Genomic DNA, 24,702 nt, shown 5'->3' on the forward strand with positions numbered 1-24,702 from the left:
ATCTGTTCCCCTCCGCCCAGCAGAGACAGCAGCACAAGCCCTGATTGCAGGAGGGACTCTGTAAGGATTCCCCGCTGCCGCCGACAGCGGCTCTGCTCCAGTCAAAGCAGCAAAGCTGGAAGACCTGGTAATAGCCAGTTCCCACCATTGTTTTAAGCGATGTTTTGTCATCCCATCCAAAAAGCCAAGGCAGGGCAGTGTTTAACACGTGTATCAGCAGCCTGTCTCTGCTAGGATTCTCTACACATCCAACAGCCATGCCACTGAACTGGTGCTAGTAAAAGAGCAGACAAAACCTAAAATGCTGCTTTTTAAAAGGTTGAGATCTGTAGAGTGACAAAGTCTCACACTACTCTTTTACATGCCATGATAGGACCTGAAAAGGGAGGAACTTGCATTTCTTATGTCATCTCCTTTTTCCTACTGAAGCTTTAAACACGAGTAACTAGCATGGCTATGGTTCTGTGGGTAATGGGCTGCTCTTTTCTTCTAAGCAAATTTATGTCCCTCAAGCTTTAGCAATTGATTCAGCTTTAGCAGCTGTGGCACTAAGGGTTCATTTAAATTGGCTTGCTTGAGAAAGCACAGGAAAGAAAAGGAGTGTCACTGACTTACTGGGTGGTGTGCTGCAGTACATTTTGGTACGGTACACCATCTAAATCCCCAAGGCAAAGACACTGTCCGTATCTTCTTCACACAGAGCAGGGAAGCACCTGTAGAAACCTCTGTGATGACATTTACTGCTCTGTTAGGGTCTTCCGCTTTCCAGCTATTTTTTACTGCTGCAGGAACTGGCCACAGAGTACAGAAGGTTCCTGCACCCAATTGTATTGAAATAATTTTGTACATCTACTGTTGAGCCCTCCTCTTGCTTGCCAGGTGACATGTATTGTGTTGAGAGAGTTGTGCTTGGAAAGGGAAATGCAATTTTTCTGTGGTGGCGATCCCTCTTCCTGGCCTTTAGGCTGTCAGCACAGACCTGCAGAGGCGCAGAGCAGTGCAGGAATGGGGAGAGGATGGTTAGCTGCAAGAGCAGTCGCACCATCAAGGGCAAGGGTTATCTCAAGCTGTTCCAGCAATTCTGAGCTTGTCTGCTGTGTGTTTTTAATGTATTCCCTGGGGCAGCATCATAAAGGCATGTCACAAGAGTTTGTTTATGATACCGCACAGAGAGGCTTTCTTCTTAGCTTGTAAGTGCTCCAAGGAAATGGCACAGCCTTTCCCTGCGGAAATCTCCTCCACAACACATGCAGCAAGGGGGAGGGCAAGGGGTCATTTTAGCTGGATTAGCTTTACAGGTGACATATGTTTGACCTGTGGTACCACCACTGAAAATGGATTTTGCCTTCTTGTTTTTCAGATGAAACATGAATACGTGAAAGATTTTATTAATTTAATAAAATAAATAGAACTTTTTTGCTTAATGATTACTTTTTGTGACTTGTGAAAAGGGCTCAGTCCTTTAAAAAACCTTCTTTGTTACTATTGCTGGTTTACATGTGGGTTTATTTTCATCTTAGTGTGCTTAGGTGTTATGTGTGTATTTACCTGTTCAGTGAGATGAGACTTTCCCCCTCTCTAGGATTACAGGAAGGTGGTACAGTAACTTGACCCATGTCATAGGCATCACTGTCCTGTCCATGTTTGAGCTTATTCAGTAACTCCAATGCATGTATGTCACTGCACAGGGTTGAAATTAAGGCACTATGTAAGCATTTGCAGGTTTGGGGTTTTCCACCTGACCAGTTCAGCACCACAACTTCCAATAGATTCAGTGAGAGGTGAAACACATACATCTCCCAGTAAGTCAAAATCCAGGTTTATGGATTTGCACTGAGTCATTCAGAGATGAACTGGGACCAAATTTTTAAAGGATTCCTCTTCCCTTTTCAAATACATCTGCAATATTTATGAGCATCCTTTGCCCTACTTACATACTTGACCTAACCTATGTAAAAGAGCCATCAGCATGTATGTAGTCAGACCTGTCCCTTGTGGTTTTGAGAGCAGGTAAAAGGTCAGTTGGAAGTACAGTCTGTGTCTCTGGTAGTCTGATAATGCCTCTTTTATTACAAATCTTGTAATTTATTTCATTTGTTTAAAAACTGAGATTCATATTTACATATATAATTCATTCCTTAACACTTCTGAAGTATTTTACACTAAATCTCTTTTTAGGCAGTCTTTGAAACAGATGAGGCAGGATTGAAGAAAACTGTAAGCACAGCTCTGAAAAGGGCAGGCTTTTAAAGAAAGGCTTTTTTTTTTCCCCCTTTTAAATGTCTACATCTTTTGGGTGTGTCAAGATTACATTTTTTCTTCACACAAAAAAAGTGGTTTTAAAATGAAAGCTGAGACGCATGTGTGATCATTTGATTCAAGGAACTCAGTGTTAAGAAAGATATCGAGCGTCACAGGGCTCACAAGAAAATAAAGACAATTGGCAGCACGGAAGAAAGTAAGTTATTAAAAGATGATGTGGTATTGAGCACAGGTTCACAGGATTTTGGGATAGTAGCGTTCTATGTAAATCAAACAATCCCATGGTAACATAAAATAGAATACCAAAGAGGAAAAGCAGGCCATGGCCCTACTCAGTCTTGTAACCAGGCAGATTCCTGTTTTTCCTTGATACCTTGTGTGCGTGCAGTGGAGTCTACATGCACAGAATTCACTGCACAATATGAACTGCCTACAAAACCTTATGCATATGGCTGATTGTATGCTTGTGCTAAAGTAATTTCAGGATTGCAGCCATATAACGTACAAAGCTGGGTGAAACTTCATCCTTAAGGGTAATTGGGTGTAGGTGGATGTTTGAGCCAATCTTGAGCTTGTTTAGAGTCACAAGCATCACCCGTTGTATTTAGCTAGCCGTTTTCCTATGTTTCCTACCCTGAGCCAGAATTACAAGGAAAATCTGTTCTTTTTCTAATCTGTTTGGAAGCAAAGCAAGAAACCTTGTCAGACCCTGTTCTTGTGAGAATTCCTTTGCTAGGAAAAGAAGGTGTGGAAAAGCATCTAAACATGTAGAAATTCATCTAAACTAAACTTCAAATTTTGACATTCCAAAAAAAAAAAAATATCAAAACCCTTCTTCATTTTTCTCTTCAGTAGCAAGTAAATTATTAACACAAGAATAAACTTTGTCCTTTCTGTATTTCTCACCCTTGATAAACATTTAACTTGCAGAAACTTAATCTTTTATATTCTGAGATCTGACTGAGACTGTCATATGTAAGGTAGTGTATGAGGGAAAGGGAAACAATGGTACTATATGGATAGAATAACTCATCTATATTGCGATGTATGTGTTTCTAACACAGAAACCTGATGACTTAAAAAAAAAAAACCACCCTGCTTTATTCAGTATAAAATTCCACTATCCCCCAAGCTGTTCACCTAGTTGTAAGACCAAAAATAATAAATGCAGCAACTGCTTTGCTGGAATTTCCTATTTAAAATAATGTGGTATATTCACATATTTAAATACAACTTCTCAGCTGCAAAGTATTTAGTGTTTTGAATGAACTGCAGTGATACCTTCAAGATTCTTGCAAAACTGTAATGCCTATCTTGATGTAGTGTGTATGATTTAAATCCTTGCTGAAGTGAGGATTTAATAAAAATACATTTGTAGAGCTTTTTAGCCTCAACTAGTCACTCTCTTATCACTGCCTTCTTATTTTTTAGTTTCTTGTGCAAACTACTAATTTTTCAAGATAACAAAGGTTTTGAAGATAGGACATCTTATTTGTGATGTAAGGTCTGATCTTTACTTAACTCAGTCAAACTGCTGCTGGTTCTGTTGCCTAAGTAAATTTTTTAGGGTTGGGCCAATTGCTTAAGAGTTGCTTTATAGAAGGGCTATTTATGAGTATTGATCAGTGGGGTTTTTTTAATCCTCTGAGACATTTTTTTAAGCTATTTATAGTGTTACTCTAATTGATTTTTTTTTTTTTTTTTTTTGCAGCATTTGAAGAGGGGTGGGAGAGTGGCTTTAAGTTCATTTCCTGGTTTTCATATAAATTCTTGAGAGCTGTGTCATACTACTCTCTGTAAATAATTGACATTAAACTGACCTTTATAAAGAAACCAAGAAAATAAAACTTGTATTTAGGCCAATTTTTTGTCTTTGCTTTTCAATTTTGGGAAACACATGATTTCTCCAAAACAATACAGGTTAATGTGCAGTAGAATTACAAGTTTTTTAGGCCAAATTATAATTTTAAACATATAGTATGATATTCCTTTTTTGTGTATTCTATTTTAAAACAAATCCTGTTCAGTGAAAAAAAAAAAAGGTATTAGTTATCTGAACAGAATTTAAAACAAAATTCAAATTGCAAACAACCAAATTGCAACAATAAAAGTAGATAGTAGATCTCAATTTTACATGTGAGAGCTTGTGATATTTTTTCTAGTTTTAATTTTACCACTAAAGCAGAAATAGCAGATTCATTCCTTCAGACTAAAATCTTGCAGAAACAACAGTCAAATAAAAGATTACGGAGAATAAGAGAAGTGACAGAAGCTGGAGAGAGGTGTTCAAGGAAGTATTCTCAGCTGTTGTTCACTTATTTCTGGTATTTTCCATTTTAGGTTTTTTCTAGATATTTTTCCATTACTGAATACATCAAAACAGTCATTGCTTAAGAATTAAACTAATCCAATAAAAGTTATAAACTTGGCTGCTTTCCTTTGGACTAAGGTGAACATTCAGATGAAGTCAGTAGGAAAACTGGAGTTGTTCAAGTGGGAAAGGAGATACCAGCTTAATTCTATAAATTTCCAAATACTGAAAAGATACAATGTATATCTTCTTAAATAACTTTCTAAAATGTTTTTAAATTGTTTGTTTTTCTTTCTAGAAATAAAAGTAGCCCACCACCTCACCCAATCCTGTCTTCCATATCAGTTCTTTTTTGCTATCATCTAGGAACTGCTGTAAAAGGCTCGTTTCTAATCACAATACTGAGAATACCAAGGATTGTTCTCTTGTACCTTTATAATATCCTAAAACAAAAGGTAGGTATATACTTCTATAACACTATAAAAATAGTAGTTAAACGGTGAGATTCATGAAAAAAAGTGTGAAGAATATACTTCTTGCTTAAAAACAGATGATATGATGTGGATTTTATATTTTACCCCATTTTCTTCATTAAGAAAGCTTTTTCCATGTGCTTCCTTTTTTTCTCTCAACTCAGATATTTTTCAAAGCAGAAAACACCAACATTAAACCCCACCTTTTTTTGGTGTTTATATATCAAGGTTTTTATGAAGGATAAAGGAAAAATTTGGCAGAATGCTCTATTTAAAATTTTTGCATCATAAATTTTAAAAAAGCAAATGTAAGTAAGAACATTATTGTTGCATATCAAATATCTTATAGAAAAGATTTCATCTGCCTTGTAATATGAGTTTGTAGAAAGAATGTATGAAATAAGAACTATTCCAGAGATTTGTGTAGGATCCAAACCACATCTTTTAAGATATATAAAAAATATAGCTGGGTTGTTTTGATTGTTGCTTGTTTTCTTTATATATTTCATGCATCTCTGCATCTCTCATCTTCTGCTGGAAATGTACCATTGCAGTTAGTTCTGGTACTTTGGCAAGGAGAGAGGGTGTCATGACTGCACAGCTCTGATTTTAGAGGAAGATTTAGGCAAAGTTTTTAAATGTAGGTCTTCTCCTCTAGAGTTTACCTTGGCCTTGAAGCATGTTATGTATAGTTATGACAGCGTATTTACATTGACCATCCCTGGTACCTATGAGGCATGTGTGTGGGGTATAGTTTGTGAATGCTTAAACAAAAGGCCCTTTTAATAAGATACTTGAAAGATGTGTAAGTGTTTGGGTTTATGTCACTCATATGAAAGCCTTGGTCATAAAACTTGGTGAGTTGGGTCAACTAAGAACTTTGTTTAAAAATGATAGGTGGGATGAGTTGTGCTAAAAACAGGATAGAGTATTTTCTGCCTCTAGAGGAAGCAGAGTAAGTGGCCTTGTTGGGTACGCGCTTTTGTAATCTGTAGAAGATTTAACTAGCAAAGAAAGATTATTTGTGTCTATAGCAGTGTGCTACAAGCTCCTTTTGGTCCAGTTGCCAAGCATTCAGCTGAGGATATGACATGACCCATAGCTATAACAGCTCCTAAAGAGGCTATAAAGTGCTCAGGCCAGCTCATGTCCCCAGTCCACAGAAGGATCCCCCCACGAAGTAACCTTGCTCCTTCCCATGGGAGAAAAGACAGGCTATGGGCCCTTTCCATTGAGGCTCTTTCCATAGAGGACCAGAGTAGTGGTACTAAAGGATGGAGAAGTGATGCTGCATTCATGTAAAGCTCACCCAGACTTTGCCACCCTTGCAAAAAATGCTGCTGTTTTCTGTGAACAGGAGGAAAAGTCAGGGGTCTGCAAGCTCGCAGGTAAATTCACAGATGTTTTCTACACAGCAGTTTTCAAGCAGAATCAGAGAGGAGATTGCAGTTGAAGTCCCTTGCTCTAGGTTTTTAATGAACAGTACTTACTGAGATTAATAGTTTTAGTAAAATCATCTCTCCAGCAATACACGGCAAGATTAAAGTATTTCTCTGCTGTCAGGAGTTTGCATGTACAGTCACCACTTTAAAGGAATTATTCCTGGAATATTTCCAAGAACTTCTTTGGAAAAAAGTTGGGAGGTTCATGGTTTCTGCACGAACAATGGTAGTTGTGGGGACTCAAGGTTTTCATATAGTGCCTGGAAGATCTCTTCTTTCCAAAACAAAACAAAAACATTCTGACCTCTGGAAAAAGAAGGTTAAAAAGACTCAAGTATCACTGAACTTCCTTTTGCTGAGAAAAACAGCCAGTTAAATTTGGAAGGCTACCATGGCTACCAAGATGTCTTTTGCTTGTCTTGCTTGGTAAAATTTTTATATGATGAACAGTTCTGAGCTTGTGATGTGATAGGGGTGGGGAGGTGGAACAAACACTGAGCTTTTCTGCTCTGTTTTTAGTATGAAATTGATATAAATCAATGGTCTATGAATGGTCTGTTCTAATACATGCTTTTTCCTCCTGTCCTGAAAAATGTATGTATGCTCTGAGTCAATACACACACATATGCATATAAGTCCTTTTGCCCATTCTTTTATTTTCTGTTCATTAGGGTACCAGTCATTTCAGAACTGTGAAGGTTTTTTTGATAAACAAAAAAATTAAAAATCCGTCAGCACTCCCTGATCATTGCAAAGTACTGTAAGGGTTACTGACTTGCCTGCCTGTTTTGTTCTCCAAGCAGCTGTTAGCTCACAAAGCTGCTTGCAGCACTTATTTTCTTTTCCCAGAGAAGAATCTTCCATCCACAGGAAGAAAAAAAATATGCTCAGCTCATCAGTCATTAATACTGAAGGGTCTGAATTAAAAACAGTTCCTATAATCCAAAAGGAAATATCTGCTGCCTAAGTGAATGCTTTATTAGAAGAGTCAGTCACCTGTAAAGCAAGTTTTTCTAAAACGGCAGTTTTGTTTAAGTCAAATTCTGTGTCCAGTAACCAAACATTTCATTTTATTGCAGGAGAGCGCATGTGCAAAGTGCCTGTTCAAGTGCTGTGTCTGCTGGTTTTGGTGCCAGGAAAGTTGCTTAAGATACTTTAACCAGGTACACTCTATCATCTCTCTGTCACTCAACTATCTGCATACTTATTCTAGAAACCGTGTGTGTATGCTAGCTCCATTTAGCATGACTAAAGCAACATCCAGTTGGATGCAGGCCAAAGTTTCCTGCTGGCCACCTAAACTAAACAAACAAAGAAGTCTTCAAGTGTAGATGGAACTTGTTGCAAATAAGCAGGGAATTGACAAACGTGCAAGGTGCAAGATTTTAGAAAACTTGTTAATACAGCTTGAGATAGCCCTTTCAGAGGGCCACTTGCTATTTCTGAAGGTAAGAAGACTTAATGTTTTGTTGAGTTGAGCCAGACTACTGAAATACAGAGGGTCCAGGTGGAGGGAAGCAATGAAGAGGTAAGAAACCCACCTGGAGATGTGTCATTAAACTAGGTACAGCATTTTCCACCTGAAAGTCCTGAATAAAGAAACTTGAACTCCTGGCTGATTTCCATTATCAATATATCTGGGAATATAATCCATGATGAAAAAGCCAGATGATATAATATTCTCTTTCTTTGAAAGACATCTTTGTTTTGTTAGCAGTTTTGTTTCAAAAGTGTTTTTATTGGAAATGGATGATTTTTGACATACAGCAGTTTTTCAGGTACTTGACTCCTACTTTTTCCATCCTGATCCTTTTTTCCAAATGTTTTCCAGCTCTATATACATCATTGTAAATAGTTAATTTTTCTCTTTGTCAGTCCCCTTTTGTTATCTCTGGTGACTGTGGTATTCTTAATGTGAAAGGGAACCTGGACGTTCATGCTGATTCCTAGCTCTCTGACTGTTGCGTTCTTTGCTCTCATTGCTGAGGGCAGTGGTGATGTAAACAAGACAATTCTGATAAAGGGTCTGACTTCTCCTCTAAAGTAGGTGCATAAATTAAGATTAATCTTGGACAGCTACAAAGAGAAAGTTTTTCACTTAGTTCAGCCTACATTAAATACTTGTGCAGTGAAATCTCTGGTTCTAGATGATGAATTTTCCAGACTTACATTTTTTAGGTAGATCTTATGGTCACTGACTTGGTGAGGAATCTCAGAGTTCGTTCTGACTGCAGGCTTTCCATTTGTAGTCACCCTTTCCCCTTGGCTTCCTGCCTTTCAAAGAGATATCCAGCATCCTAGTGTTTACTTTCTCCAGCTGCTGTATGCTGTATGTTTGTTAAAAGAAGAATTAATTACTGTAATGTTCTTCCTTTTGTTTCAGAAGGCTGTATTGTAGCTCTTGTTCCCTTAAAAGATTTCCTGTTTCCTAATCTATTGTAGGCAAATTTCTGGTTTTATGAGAGTTGTGGGTTTTCATCTAGTGATCATAATACCGTGTTTGCTGTTAGATAATTGTTTGTTTGAACGTCTTTTTGGCAAAGATGACAGTGTTCCACGTGCTCCAAATCCAGGGCAATTTAGGCGAGGGTTAGAGGAGAAGAAAAGCAAGAACGTGCTGTAATATTTTAATAGAAGTTTTATTTGTATGAAGGGGTAACATTGGTCTCAGGTTATTGCATTTCAGAGAGTAATTAATGTATCTGATTAGTTTTTTCTTTCTTTCCTATAAAGAATGTATTCAAGCCTGCCTATTTCTTCAATTTTGTAAAATCTGTGGCCAAAGGTAAAAAAGAAAAAAAAAAGGGGGGGGAAAAAAGACAAGTCTGCAGTTTTAAGCAGCTTAACATATGGCTAGGTTAACAGAAGTACTGAACTCTTAAGAGCTCTTACTGAGATCAGTGAAAGCTGCTGGGTACAGCCTTGAAATTTCACATACGTGTTGATCATGGACTTGAGAGTAGGACTTGGGAGGGGTTAAAAAATTGCTTGTACCTGTGTTTCTAACATTTTGAAAGTATTTTTTAGCTCAGATTTTGATTTTTGTGTGAGTTGAAATTACTGAAATGTGGAACAGCTGTTATAAAAGTTGGTCCAAAGCTCATTTCCTTACTATATTTTTGCCTTTTATTCTAGTATTACTTTCACTATACTAATAAGCATATAATTACTTGAAACTCTTAAAAAAAAAAAAAAAAGCCTTCCCCATCACTTCTGCACTATTTCCTTCAACCTGTTGTTGTATTGCTTAGGTGATTTAAATTCTTTCTGCTCCTTCATTCACAAGTTTAATCAGGATTAAACAGAGCCCCTTGTTTTCCCTCTGGGGAACTCGCAGATGAGAAACAGGTGCTGGAGGAAGTAACACTGGTGATAGAGCGCGAACTTCTTTCTTCCCATGCAGTATCAGCCAAGTGCTCTGTTATGTTATCGAAGAGTACTTTTCAGGCTGAGGTGACGTCTTTCAGGTGGGATTTAACACTGACTTTGATAGTTGCATGCTCCGCTGAAGTGACTTGTTCTTTGCAGGCTCAGGTAAGTTTTGTTCAGCTCTCCTGGAACTTAACTGAGACAGGGCCCAAAAAGTACCCTGTTGTCTTCCCATCGTGACAGAGCACTGCGCTAGACGCTGACAGTTGCCATATTTCCAGTGGCGGTTCTTGGAGCAGGGGTAATGTAAACCCAGCATCCTGTGCAGATTGCAATGTGGATAATTACATTCTGCCTTCCTAAATTTCTCTTGGATTTGCAACTGGATCCTGTGCTAAACTGTGGTGTAGTGTTGCTATGTGCTGTTAAACAGTTCACTCCTTAAGCTGTTCCATTTCAGTCATGGGCAAAGTGATTCATGTGTGTGTATAATCCATTAGTAACAATTGTAAAGCACTCTGGGTTCTATCTGGATGAAAAGTGCTTTGTGAATATAAAGTCATTATCCTTACTTGACAGTTCTGTTTGCCAACACTTGTCAGAATTACCACAGATTTTTCATCTTCTGGCTCGGATGGTTTCAGTATGTTCCAGATAAACATATCCAATCATCTCAAGTAAAATCTGGGAGATTGAAATTTCTCTTCCGTAAAAAGAATATACTGGTTTTTTTAATGTGGTTTGGGAGCTACAAGGTCTGTCTGTCTCCTGCTTTCTTAAATTGTAGTGGCAGTCTTAACTTCTGATACATCAAAGCACTTGCTTTTTTTTTTTCCTTTACAGCCTTGTTGCAGTGACTTTTTTTTTTTAAACAATATATCTATTTCAGGATAGTTTTGCTTTTCTGTGTCTGCTTTGGGTTCATCTGCAGCCAGTTGGCAAGCAATCACTCCAAAGTGCAGCACATGGATTTCTGAAGGAGTTGCTGAGCAGTATGTGGTTTCTCTATTTTCATCAGAACAGTTCCTTGCAGTGTAGCCTTCCGGACCCTGTGGTAGCCATTACTGAAGTCGGCAGTGTGTTAGGCTGCATTTGCTGGTACTGAGACCCTTCACTGATACTGAAAGCCAGCAACTGTCTAGTGTGAAAAAACAGAAGCAAGTCTGTCTAGTGGTAATATATCCACAGCAGTTGGTTGTCTCTTCAACTTTGGATGGAAGCCTATCAGGAGGTTATGGTTAAATGCCTGTGGAGAAGTGACCTAGATAAAACCAAAATTCATGCATGGTAATGTAAGTACAGTTCTCCTCTGCACTGCCAAACACATTGTGCCTCACCCCATCAAGTACTTCTTTTTCCTCCCAAAAAAAATACTGCATTTTAATGTTACTGGCAAAGTTGCTTCAGATGTTAAGCTAAATTTTCAATCATCTTGAAAATACAGTTGGCTAAAATGTTCATCTTCAGTAAAATCGTAGTTTGTTTTCCCCCTGGAGGCTTTATGTATGCGGTAACAGGAAATAAAGTTCCTTAGGTCTTTACTTGCTCTGTAGGGTGAACCACGTAGCGGATAGAGATGAACAAGGCTGGCTAATTCTTGCTTTGATACCTTTTCTCCTCTCCCCTATCCCATTTTAAAAAAAAAAAAAAGCGAGCGAGAGAGAGAAAATAAAAGGCAATGAAGCAAGTGACCAGTAATTCAGTGCTTTTAAGCAGAGCAATTTATGAACAACTCTCTGGAAATGTCCAGTTTGATTTTATTTCAGAAATCCCAAATGAGAATATTGTCGTGCTAACTGCAGAAGCCACTGTAAGCAACTCCAGTAATGATGTAATGGGCACTTAAAGCAGGATCCTTATGGTCCAACCCCTGTGGTTGAAATGGAGCCCAGGTATAGCAGTGGGGTGCTGCAGGAAAGGACACCCAACTACCCTCTGAGGAGAAAGTTGTGTTGGTCCTACCCACTGGATGACAGCCATGGAGGGAGTAGACGACACACAGAGTAGGAAGCAAGGAATGTTGAAGGACAAGATTTTCTCCAGTAAGTCCAGTCTACACATATAAGGTGGAATAGAAATAAAGAAAATTTGTGCTTCTTGGACTGCTTGGGAAAATTCAGGAGGCTGTTGAAGAGTTTCTTACAGATGGTAATTAGCCTGAAAATCAAAAATAACTGTTTCTGTATTAGCTGTGTGCTTATTGGTTGGAAGTGGGGGAGGAGAATATTCTCCGTGTGTTTGTCAACCACAGGACAATAGCCTTTAGTTAACAAGGCTGCAGAAAGGGCAGATTCAGTCCTGGAAGGTATGAGATTAAATACTTGCACCAGAAAGAGGGGGATAAATGCCATTGTCCAAGTTGCTGGTTAGGTGATCAGGCTTATCTCACAGAGGGGGACTGGAATATCCTGGCGTGTCTACTTTGACAAATGAAGGATAAGAGCAAGCCCGTTAGCCATCTATGAGTATATCAAGAAGAGAAACAGCAGGAGGGATAAGAGCCAAGACAAGATCAGCAGAAGAATGAGTAGATGTAAACTGTTCATGAGTAAATGTTGTCTGGAAGTTGCAAAAGGTTCCTAAGGACCAGAGGGACAACTGCCTGGAATAGCTCCAAGTGTAAGGGCTGGGAGAGGGAAAAGCCCTGAGTAGTTTAAAGAGGGAGCTTTCCACTTAAGAGAAGAAATTGTATAATGTGCTAATCTGAAATAGCCAGGGACTGGAGTGGCTGAAAGTTCCTTCCAGTCTTACATGTCCTCATCTCTTCAGTGGGGCCTCACAAGCCCACGTTGCTGTAATTTCCCACCGCTATCTGAGATACAGCTTTCTCACCGGGTCACTAACTGCTGTACAGCAGCCACAGAAATGTCATTGCCTCTTGCTACCACTGGATTTTGTTTTCTGAGGGGATTCCACTGGCAGCTGTGACACTTGCAAGCTGAGACACTTAAAAGTCCAGCCTGAGCTGCACAGTCTTGCACTGGGTGTAGCTAACCAGGGCAGCCACCAAGAGAGTTGGCAGCAACGAGACCAGATCAGGCTGAAAATATCAGCAGAGCAGAAAAAGCTGAAGTGGGATGTGAGACCAGCATGTCTCCTGCTTCTTTTTTAAGAAGATTCTGTTGCTATGGCAATCCTCTCTTCCCCAAGCTCTTTTTATTAAAGCAAGTCCTAGGACGGAGGACTGAATTCAGCTGTTACACAAAGTAGCAATTATTCTCAACAATTGGGGAACTTATGGCCTGGATCTGAGCCACAGCGCCTTTCTCATGAAACTAGCAGGTCAATTTTTCCAAGACCCTTGACATTCTGTGTTGAGAGGCACAGAAGGATGTATTCTTTAAATAGTTTTTTTTTTCATACTGTGGTATTTGGAAATATGTAAACATTCACATTCCTTATTTATTCATCATGACACCGAGAAACTCATGTCTAGTTCCCAGGCTCCAAGCCAGAGGAGCCTTGTGTTCTTCACAAAGGTGGTGATACAGTACCAACTTGCTGGTGCAAGGATAAAGACTGTTCCTGACCCACTATCTCCCACGCTTTCTGATCAATGGTATGCTATTGATGCCGTTATTACTTGCTTCTTACGATAGCAGAGACTACCATTGTAAAACATCAATTCATTAAGCAAAGATAGAAACCGTAATAGCTATATTGGGCCAGACCGACTCTCCACGTAGCTCAGTATCCCATCTCCAACAGTGGCTGTGAGTGAACACTAAGGTAGAACGAGTGTGTATTTCCCTGTCCCCGTGCTGTTTCTTAGTCTGTTTTCAGCCTAGGGACTTCTTGAGCTGAGTATGTTTTCTGTGTGTTTAATAACTCTCAGTGGATTCCTTTTCCCTGAACTTTCCCAGTCTCCCTTGAGCTCATGTGAACTTTTAGCAGCTAAAGCATCCCTTGTCCAGCAGTTCACAGCTTACAGACTTCCAGTGAGAAGAAATATCATCTGTTTTCAAATTTGGCTCCTACTACTTTGGTCTTCCCCCTGCCTGATCTTTGTTCTGGAAGAAACAGTGAGCCATCTAACCCTACCTACCCTCTCCGTATTTCTCATGATTTTGTAGCCCTCTTACCACATCTTCCATCAGTCATCTCTTTTCCAGACAGAAGAGCCTGGTTTACTCAGTTGTTCCCCAGACAGAAGACATTCCATACCTTTTGGATCAAAACACTCAACCGCTTTGAAGTCCACTAAAGCTTTTGAGCATGGGAAAAGAGAATACATTCTGTAGAAAAACACATTTAAATAACCTGTTTCTAAATGATAGCAGGTTCTTACTGACCATGGTCTACCACCTTAGCCTTCGCTAACCTATCTTTTCTTTGAAAGGGATTGGGCTGTTGCACATACCCTGCAACTGGAATATTAATGGGATATCTAAGCTTCTTAGCTCAAAGTCCAAAATTATTTGCAAATATTGGTAATAGCTTGCATGTGTTAGGTGTTCTTTGGCAGGTAAGGATGAGAAATCGTTTGAGCTCATTTCTGTGCAACTCTGAGTTTCATGGAAACATGCATTTGCTTAAATGTTAGACATGTATTTTGTTAGTGAGAACGTGTAGATTTCTGAGTGGCTGGGTGGGATCAGGGTCTGGGGTCTGTATGGGAAACTTGAGAATTGTGAGGAAAACGTATGGAGTCACAGTCTAGGCAGAACAAGAAACCCTCCAAATATTTTTTTTTCTCTCCTCAGTAACGTATTTTTTGCCGAAAGATAGAGATCACTTGGCTAAGTCTTCAGCTTGTAATAGTAACGTTCTTGCTTCACCTATGTCAATGACTAGTTTTGTAGCCTTCAGCAGTTCATTTATTTCTGTGTCTTTCTTATTCCTTCTATAATGTTGGATTATCACCTGGCCGCCTTTCTTGCTTGGATGTTATGACTAGTTGATACTTACATGATTTGTTGAAGTTGTAATTGTTATAAATGCCATTTTTTATCAACTGGTTTGTAACATGACAAATCCCTGTGCAGGTAGTATTCAGTCTCCAGCATTATTTTCAGTCTTTCCAAGATAACTGCTCTAGTTAATAAATATCAGAAATTCTTTTCGTTGCACATTCCTCGGATACCAAAGTGGCTAATTCAAGAGTGCAAACAAATGGTTATTTATTTTAAGTTTGGAAACAATGTTTGTACAAGTGCACATGCATTTTCAACATTCTTTCTAATTTTTAAAACAGGACATTTCTTGCTATTTATAATGAATACAGAATCTCTGTTTAATTTATTGGCAAAATTTATACTGACCTCACCAGATCAGGATCTGCTCTGTGAATTTAGTTCTTAAGGGACAGAAACAATCTTAGAAAAGCCTTTTCCACTTCGCGTCTCAATTTCCCATCTGTTAATGGGGATGATGAAACAGGCTTAACTCACAGCATGTTATAAAGATAGGTCTATCCATGTTTGAAATATGCAGTGACAGCTACAGATGGAAGACAGAGAGGGAGCTTGACTTGAGGCCATCTACCCTACGCCTGTGCCCTCGGAGACGGTAGCCCCGCAAGGCTGGTGCTGGCCTGGCCGAACTGCCAGCTCTGCTGCTGCCGCATCCTGGGCTGGTGCTGCTGCGGGCGAGCTGGCAGGCCCTCGGCTTTCTAACGCAGGGCGGCAGCAGGCTGCTCACAAACCTGTCGGGTTGAGCGAGGCACGTGGGACAAGGGTGCATCTCTTTCAGAGGTACAGACAACCAAGAATGCCAAGGTGTTGTAGTCAATGCCTGACCCAGCCAAAGGGCACACCTCTCTGCCAGTCCTGTTGCAGCGCTGCCCGGGGAAAGGAACAGCGTCAGTATAAATGAAAGTTAGCATAGAAAGCATTTTTTCCTATTTAGGAATGAAGGAAACTTGCTTGTTTACACAGATTTTTATGCAGACACTCTACGTGTTTCTGTAGAGTTCAGTGGAGTCTTTGATTTTTCTTAGAGCAGGCAATAAATCCATGGTCTTTATTTATACTTTTTCTATCTATGGATGTATTTGCTACTATGTAAGTACAATATTTACAGGATGTCACTCTTTACTTCTACTCCTTTTTTGCTTACTATCAGAGAAAAAAAAAAATCCTTTGTCATATATAAAATAGATAATATCCACAACAAAGAGACAAAAGATCTTTGACTGCATTTAATTTCTTTCTTTCTCTGTAATGTTTTTAGATAATATCAATATAGCTTTGCTACACTACAGTATGTTACAGAAATTGCTATGGGGTAAAACTGGACTCTGCAGAAATAAATTTTCTCTGCCTTCAGATATCTGATGTTATTTTATATTTTGATTTGTAGGTGAGAAAAACCAGATTTTTGAACAGGAAGTATTTTGCAGTAGGCCAGTATAATTCACTTTCAGCAAACCAGTTGGTTTTTTTTTCACTTCCAGGTGAAGCAGAAAGTAATTTAAGCACCAAGTACATGTTGGGGTGTATAAATTCCTTCAGAAGAGTAATCCCTTGCACACTGTGGTTCTTACTGACCGTACCAGATGTAACTAATGTTTTGTGGCATAATCCACCTTCTAATATTTTGAGTAAAGGGAAACTACTCATAAGACTTGCTGGTAAAGTTCAGCATACATTTCAGGTACCTTGAGCGCTGTTTTTCTTAGCTGATATTTTGGACACAGTTTCAAAACCTTGTTGAGGAGTTCCACAAATGGGACAATATATGTCAATTTATGCACAACAAGTGCTAAAATAATGCAATCCATGAAGGTAAATATTCTGTCCTCCCCACCTGTCTTGGCAAGTTTCCACAAAGAGACATCTTGTAAAATTCTTAATACCTCAAAAAAGTGTGAGTGCCCCTACTGTCTGTTGAAATTCTGGGGTTTTTTTGGTGACTTAACACTCACTGGTCTAGTCCAGGATCCTTTAGCTGTTCTCTTCCAGTCATTTTCACAATTGGTTTCATCTTTCATGAAAAAGTTTATTTTATGGCTATAGCCATAAGCTTGAATTTCAGTAGCATATGAATAGTTTGAAAGGGCCATATATAAAAGCTTTTTAATCGCCAACTTCTAAATGACTTGGTAACTACATAACTTGATTGTTCCACTTACATAGTTTGCCAGCAGTCTTGGATATAGAGTCATAGAAAATAAGCAAGTAAGTTTGGGTAGTGTGACTCCAGGTAAGTAAGTGTTTTGTGGTAATTGTGTCCTATTCATTAACAAAAATTAGGGTAGAGAACTTTGGTGTTTTAAAATAAATTGGATAAAGGTGGGTTCAGAAATTTAGTCACTATTCTAGCATTTGCTAATGGTGGAAATTATGTAGAAAAAAATATTTGAAGTTAGAAGCATAGTTATTGTAGTCACTTAAAATAAAATTGCCATATTACGCAAAATAACTCTTATGTTTATAAACTCAGTATTTCCAAATAGAGTTTAAGGCTTTGTATTTTGCTGAAGTAAAATCTAGATTATAAGAATCTTTCTCACTGCATTATTATCTTCTCTCATTTCAGCATGTATACACAACTACAGCCATAAATGGGACAAATTTTTGTACATCAGCAAAGGATGCTGTCTTTATTTTGGCAAAGAATTCTGCTAAACTTGCATCCATTAGCTGTTTTGGAGATTTTATCCTGTTTCTAGGAAAGGTGAGAGTACGAAAAGTACTGTTCTGTAAGAATGAAGTGAAAAATCAGGGTTTGATTCTCTTTTCTTATATCTGAAGTAAATAAGGTTTATCTTTGTTAAACTCAGTGTTGTTAATGCTGTAAAATGAGTTCGGGAGAAAGAAGAATGTTTGAGCAATTTAACCCTCGTCATAGTCTTTACAGAGTTTTTTAGTTGTATTACAGTAGTGTCCTTGGCGCCACTCTTACAGTTCCCATTGCAACTTTGGTAAATATATAGTAAAAGATTGCCTCTATATAGTAAAAGATTGCCTCTGCCCTACAGAATCTACACACTGAATTGAACACAAAGTGTGACCACTACGTGATGCCAGAAACTGCATAGCTATCTCCCAGATGAGATGTGCTGTTAAAGTATTGGCTGTAATGTATTTGCCTTAGGGTTTTGGGGTTCTGTTTTTTTCTAAGAAACATTTCTACATGATTCATAAGGCTGCATTTCTCTCTTGCTGCCCTTTACAGGTGTTTGTTGTATGTTTTACTATTTTTGGAGGATTGATGGCATTTAACTACCATCGGGAATTGCAAGCGTGGGTAGTTCCTCTGTTGCTGGTTGGATTTTTTGCCTACCTGATGTCCCACAGCTTTCTGTCTGTGTTTGAAGTGACAGCAGATGCCATGTTCCTTTGCTTTGCTATTGATATGGAAACAAATGATGGATCGGCAGAGAAGCCATACTTCGTGGATCAGGAACTGCTGGTAAACCTCACTGATAACAGCAAAGATATTTGAGCCATTCTAAGCTTCTGGGGGCTTTTTTTTCCCCAAGACCTAGTAATTTGAACCCATGACCTGTGCTATTTCCTTTCCAACACCTTAGAACAGGATGGGCTCGGGGATGCAAATCATACGTGTATTTATAAACTGAAGTAAATGGCTGCCTCTGGCTCCTGTGTGCTAGCTATGATCTGCTGCCTTCTTTTAGATCATACCCTGCAAGTAATGGCTGACTTTTTAGGACTTATTAGATATATGTTCAATATATTCTTGGTAATTTAAAAATATAAATAAATAAATGAGCTAGCTGCAGAGACCGATCCATGGGGTGCCCTAAGATTAGATGATTATATTTGTTGTGACTTACTGTATGGTGACAAGCAAAAGTAAACAACACGGAGCTTCTTGTTGCCAGCAGCAGGCCAGGTATCCATATACATCCTATGGATGCTGTAGTTCTGAACAAACTTCATACAAACTTGAGTTGCTCTGCGTCATACCCATACAGATTCTTTTGCCAGAATACTGTCTTCTGTCTCTTGATTAAATTCTTCTGCCTCGGGACTGATTGTTCTGTGTCTTTACCCTCCTAATTACTATATTGTGTTACAAGCATTTCCATGGAGAATCATTATGTTGCTAATAGTGATGGAGAGCTTTAGTTAATAGTTGTATCTGAAGCATTTGAAGCATGTATATATGCCATCCCTTTCATATTAAGAGAATATTGGAAGATGCAGATGTGTTTTCCTTTCATGCTATTTTTGCCAGTTCTGTCTTTTCCTTCATAAACCGTGCGACAAAGAAAATCTTAGTGATTCATGAAAAACAAACTCAGCAGCCAGAATAGCTCATATGATACGAATCTTCTGGATGGATTTCTTCAGGACAGTGTCAGAAGAACTGTTTGGTTTTTTTTATTGCTGTTAGTTTCCCTGTAATGTTCATAGAATTTTGTTGAGAACAAAACACAACAAAAAGGCAGCCTAAAGATAGGCTTAACCCTTTGTACAGAAGAAAGCAGATAGATATTCTTTGGCCTTGATTCAGAACAGTACTTAAGCATACGTCCTGAATAGGAGTATGTTACTGAATGGAAAACTCTGAAGCCTTGACCTCTGTTCTTCTCCCTCTGTTTTGCCAAATGCTAAAATACTTCTTAAGCCAATTCTCCTTCATGAAACAGAGGCTTTCCTTTCTCCACTTCCAAACTTTGTGGTAGTTTCTCTTTAACTCTGGTCTTAATTCCTTGTAATTAGCCATGTCCTAGGGCCTCGGGTGAAGAGAGGACTTCCCACAGGGGTAAGGAGTCTTCCAAGCAGGGCAGGCTGTGTAACCTTGTATGGAAAAACTGGGGGCAGCACATCCAAACTCCTCCTCATTGCATGATCAAGAGTAAGTTTGCTCACGTAGCCAAGAACTTGGAGTTTCCCAACTCACGAAGGCATCTGACTTGGGACGTCTGTGTTGCAGTCGGGTTACAAACATCTGGGGGTGGAAGGGAGGCTCTGTGGCCCTCAGGACAATATGCAGCAGCGGGCGGAGAGCTAGGTGAGGGATTTCAGACAGCCAGAGTCCTCATTCCTGTAGCAGGAGATGTAACAGGGATTCTTGATTCATCCTTTGCAGTTGTGTTCATCACCCTTGCTGCCTCTGCAGAGTCCCTCCTGGTATCACTCGGTGTCATCTACCTAGGAACCAGCTACAGTTTCTTAGCTCCAGGCTAATTATCTTCCTTTACCAGGTAGTTTTTATTTACATAATGGTTTGCATTCCCAAATGATCTCACCCTGGTTTTTGCTTGTAGACCTTTGTGAAACAGAGTAACAAGTTAACAGAAGGGCAAAAACACAGAAGCATGAGATCTTTCCAGGACAATGAAGATGGGACAGAGCTCCAACCTATGGTAAGACAGGAGTGTGGGATATGTATTTGTCTGCCAGCTAATGTGTTTGCCTTTATGTCCCAAGAAGAATGGATGTAAGCTGTCATGTATCTCCTGATGTCTCACATTAATCAACATGCTGTACCCAGTAGCCTGTTCTATTGCTTTCCCTCCTCAGGAAATCCTCTGCTGGTGCAAAATGGATGGATCAAATATTTGTTCTCATCCTTCTTCCTGTTCCCCAGTGTGCCCAGCAGAGGAAGAGAAAGATTTGGCAATGGCAAGGGGGTGGGAGATAAATCCTATTCAGATAGTCCTTCACATGCCTGCTCTAGGAAAGTCAGAAGAGTGGTGGGCTGCTTGATTTCATGCCGGAACTGCTGAAGTTCCAGAGCTGTAAGATCAGAGCTTAGAGGCCTTCCGTCTCCACCCCCACCCTTTTGCTTTCTTTCTTTTCTATCAGTGTATATATTTATTTGCTCTGTTTTACGCTGGGGTAAAAAAGCTGAGGTGCCAGAAGGGAGTGTTCCCCAACACCCAGGCTTGGGAAAGTCCTGAGAGTAAACGCTCACTAACTGACACCTGAAAAAATACTGCAAATTGCCCAACCTGAGAAGCTGACCCAGCAAGTTCAGAATCTGGGCTGATTTCCCCCCAGCATCAGGGGGGCCAAGCCAGGGCTGCTGGAGAAGGATTCTGCAGCAACAGACACTCTGGCACCTACGCCTGCTGGACACTACTACTAGTGTCTTGTGTCCTCCTACCTGCTTCTTACACAAGCGTAACAGATGTTGGTGATTTTTCTTGGTCTGCTTTCAAGAGGTACCAGGCTCTAGCAAGCTCTCACGCAGTCTTGTGGGCATTCTGCTATAGGCAGTTGGGCTAAGAGCACTGCTTCCGTGAGGGATAGCTGTACTTGATTTTTTTCATTGTGTGGATCTGTTATTGCATTCTTCAGTAATTTTTTGCTGAGCACAGAAACCGGGGGGGGAACGGTTATTTCCTGCGAGACGATTGTGGATTTGAGACACAAAAGATCCTTAATTATTTTCCCAGTTTACTCTTACGACATTTAAACGCAGCAACAGGACTAGTGCTACACAGTTTGACTCCTTTTTTCTCTCATTGTAGACTTGAACGTGAAATGCACCAGGAAGTATGAAGGCAGACCAGCAATAGCAAAAACAGTCATAGAAAAAAAAGTAAAGGTTACCAATACCCCAGGACAAAGTATTAGTTCTCTAAATCTGTGTTGTACCTTCTGCACTGGTAAAATGACACACAATCTGTTTGTATGAATAATGTATTTTGTGTTCAGCACATCTGATTTTTATTAATATACTTGTTATGATGGTCTGGAAGTTGTTAATAAACAAACTCCTTGTAAATTTCTATGTTGTCAGCCTAAAAATACTAAGTCAACAAGGTCATCGAGCTGTCGTTTTTAGCTTTTTGGTGTGTCAGCTAACATGGGTTTTTTCGTGCTTCTCTAGGAACGCTGAGCCAGTCATCCCTGGATCAGTAAACGTAGAAACATTTGTAGAGGAGGCACTCTGAGATGACTGTTTCATGATTTATTCTGTATATCTGAACAGCCAGTGCAAGCAATTAAGGACAGCACTGAGCTCATTGATGGAAATTACCATTGATTAAATTCTCTGTAGTCAAGATAATTAATGGTTATGAGGTAGGTGTCCTTCTTTTAATTAGGAATGTAGAGAAGACTGTCAGGCTCTAGTCAGAAGAGGGACTGGTAACAGTCTGTTGGCATTTTCTTGCGAGCAATTCTGAGGCTTGTTTAAACTTCGTACCTGGCCCCTGGTTATAATACACTTTTATGGGCTCCACCTCGTTCTGAGTATGGGGTAGTTTTAGATTTTACTCAGTGGAACATGATTTTCTTCTCTTTGTTCAAAAGCTCCTTTAACATTTTGTTTGAGGGGAGGTTTGAGGTGGGAAGATGACTCCAAGCAGGGATTTCAGTGAAGTACCCATCAGTATAGGAAGTGAGACATTACTGCAGGTAAGTGACTCATAAGCTGCCATAATGAACAGACTGATAAACCTTTGATTAGTCACAGCTTGGAAGTGACATACAGAAAAGCTCATTGATGGCCTCAGTGACAAATCTGTTTCTCATCTAAATGAGATGTAAATGCTCACTAAATGCTGTATCTCATCTCCTGCTGTTGAAAGGAGACTAGTTATCTGCTAGGGGATGCTAAGAAATACTGGCTTTTTATTCTTCATTTAATTAACTTTTGTCCACTTTAATATGAGCCACTTCAAAAAGTTGAGGAATATGGGATAGATGATGAAAAGGGGAAAGAAATAGATTAATTACTTTCTGCCTGGCAGGTGAAGCTGGTCATCTACTGGCTGTGACTTGGTACCTCTCATTATTTAAAACTACACTTGGGTACTTCTGGTGCTTGGCTTGTGGAGACTGTGGGAACTGAAAATCATGCTGAGTAAGCAATAGCGCTCTAACTGTGAGAAAGTGTGCAGATAGGGTACTTACAGAGGGGCAAAACTTTTCCTCTGCCACAGGTCCCAGTAAGATTGCTTCCAAGCAGTAGTGTCTCCACAATGTAAAAATAATGTTTTGCTTTTTAAAAGAAGGAAGGTACTGAAATTAAGCTGTATTTGAGTGTTTCAATTAAGCAATGCTGTACTGCCCATAATCTAGAAATTACAACTGTGACAATATGTTTTGAGAGTCACATATATTTTTAAAGAATATACATTCTAAATGTATACTTTTTACTTAAATTTTGTACACAAAGCATACCTCTGTAACTTTCAGGTGCAACACAGGACCTCCCAATCTTACATACATTCCATTACCAGTTGTGTCAACAACCTCCAACTGTAGCATTCCTGTGTGGCAGGAGTCCTCACCTGAGTTAGAGGGATAAAGCACCCCTACAGAAGCTGATGCTCTTTAGCGCTCGTTTCTCACTGCTGTCTTCCCCTGCAGGATGTTGTAGTCAGGCAACTATAAACCAGGTGGTGGGGGCTGGATGTAGGCACAGCTCACATGAACACGTAGTTAGTACTAGTTCAGGTACTGATACTTGTCTAAGCCACTTCTGGTATTTCAACATCTGCCCTGCAAAGCAGCCCACTACTGTGTAGACTCTTCCTCCCTGCAGCTATGGAAGATTGGATTCAGAGGAATGAAAGGTACTTTTATAACTATATTCCTTAAAAATAGGTGATGGCGACTACTGGTGTCTGTACACTAGGAAATGGCTAAGTATTACACCTTACTGTTTTAAGCAAGGCAGTTTGCATTTGGTCTTCTTTGGTGTCTACTTCAAACTCTCACTTAATTCAGTTATGATTCTACTGGATACCTCTGTGGATGAAAGAAAACAGGCATATTGAGAACAGTTTGTGTGTTGTTTTGTTTCCTCTGTTCAAGTACATACCTAATAAATGTGTGCAAGCAGTTTAAAGCAGACGTTTCGGAATCAGAAAGAGTAGGAGGGCGTGGTTCAGGCCTTCAAAAAGAGACCCTGCTTTCACCCAAACTATGAAAGCAACACAGCTTTTGTTGTTGATCGTAGCACTGCTTTTCAGCATTCAATACAATAGTTCTAAATTGTTAAATGCTATTATTTTGAAGGGGGGGAAATAGTATAGTTCAGGAAGAGTAGGTCTTAAAAGACATCTTGGTAATAATTCTTTTGCTTCAGATGCAGGGCTTGGACCAGTGACCTCCAGAGGTCCTTTCAAATTTAAATTCTTTGATAAGCTTAAGATTTATTCAACAAATAGGTCAGTTGAAAATCAAATCATCACATCACACTCAAAGATGATAGAAACTAATGGAGCAAAGCACTAACCATTTCTAGGCTTGAGGGAAGAATCCTTTACAAGTCCAGAACTTGCAAGTGTAAAACATTTTATATGGTAATGCAAGTAAGTTTAATCTGCAGTAAATACTTTTAAAATACCTTTTTTTTTTTTTTTTTAAAACAAAGGTTAGGATCAGCAACAGTGGCCCCCATTGATACTGTGCTCTTTTTCTCCTGTTAAAAACAGCCCAGGTAAATTAGTAGTACAGCCTGTCTGCGCTCCATGGTGAGGAATAAAGCTCTGCTGTTAGTAACTAAACTCAGAACTCAGACTGCTGACCAGCAGGCACAGAGGTTGGGATATCTCTATCTCTTACATACTCAAAACGCTCATGCTTTAGAGTTCTGAACGTGATGGTATGAAGGTTATAGGCTGAAGCAGAGGCAGCTTTAAATGTGTGCAGATCCTCATTTGCCTTGAGAAAAGAGCAGGGATTTAGTGAACAGCTAAGGATCTCCGGTCATGACCTCACAGTCATGTAGAGGGGAAGTGAACTCTGCTGTAAAGGAGCTGCATTCCTTTCCTGTTAAGTCACTGTCACTCACTCCCAGGAGATTTTTACAAGGTTGTTGGATTAAATCCCATGGAAAAGAAAACACGAACTGTGACAGCAGTTCTACATTACCCTTAACACAGGCAAAGGTGATGCTGATTTGGGAATAATTTCTGTGGCACCTAATCTTTAAGAATGGTAGCGTAACAAATGAGACAGGATCTTCTACG

At 39.5% G+C, this 24,702-nt stretch overlaps 1 protein-coding gene across 1 annotated transcript in view; it reads left to right on the forward strand.

Moving 5' to 3' along the window:
- Positions 1-21,252, forward strand: part of SLC44A3 (solute carrier family 44, member 3) — a 40,531-nt gene extending 19,279 nt beyond the window's left edge. The window contains exons 10-15 of the mRNA XM_009572257.1: positions 4,872-5,028; positions 7,568-7,651; positions 17,337-17,474; positions 17,976-18,212; positions 20,038-20,136; positions 21,247-21,252. Of these exons, the coding sequence (XP_009570552.1) occupies positions 4,872-5,028; positions 7,568-7,651; positions 17,337-17,474; positions 17,976-18,212; positions 20,038-20,136; positions 21,247-21,252 (721 nt within the window). The remainder of the gene's footprint in view (positions 1-4,871; positions 5,029-7,567; positions 7,652-17,336; positions 17,475-17,975; positions 18,213-20,037; positions 20,137-21,246) is intronic.
- Positions 21,253-24,702: the final 3,450 nt, after the last annotated feature.

Source organism: Fulmarus glacialis, unplaced genomic scaffold (assembly GCF_000690835.1).
Source record: "Fulmarus glacialis isolate BGI_N327 unplaced genomic scaffold, ASM69083v1 scaffold38932, whole genome shotgun sequence".
Taxonomy (NCBI): Eukaryota; Metazoa; Chordata; class Aves; order Procellariiformes; family Procellariidae; genus Fulmarus; species Fulmarus glacialis.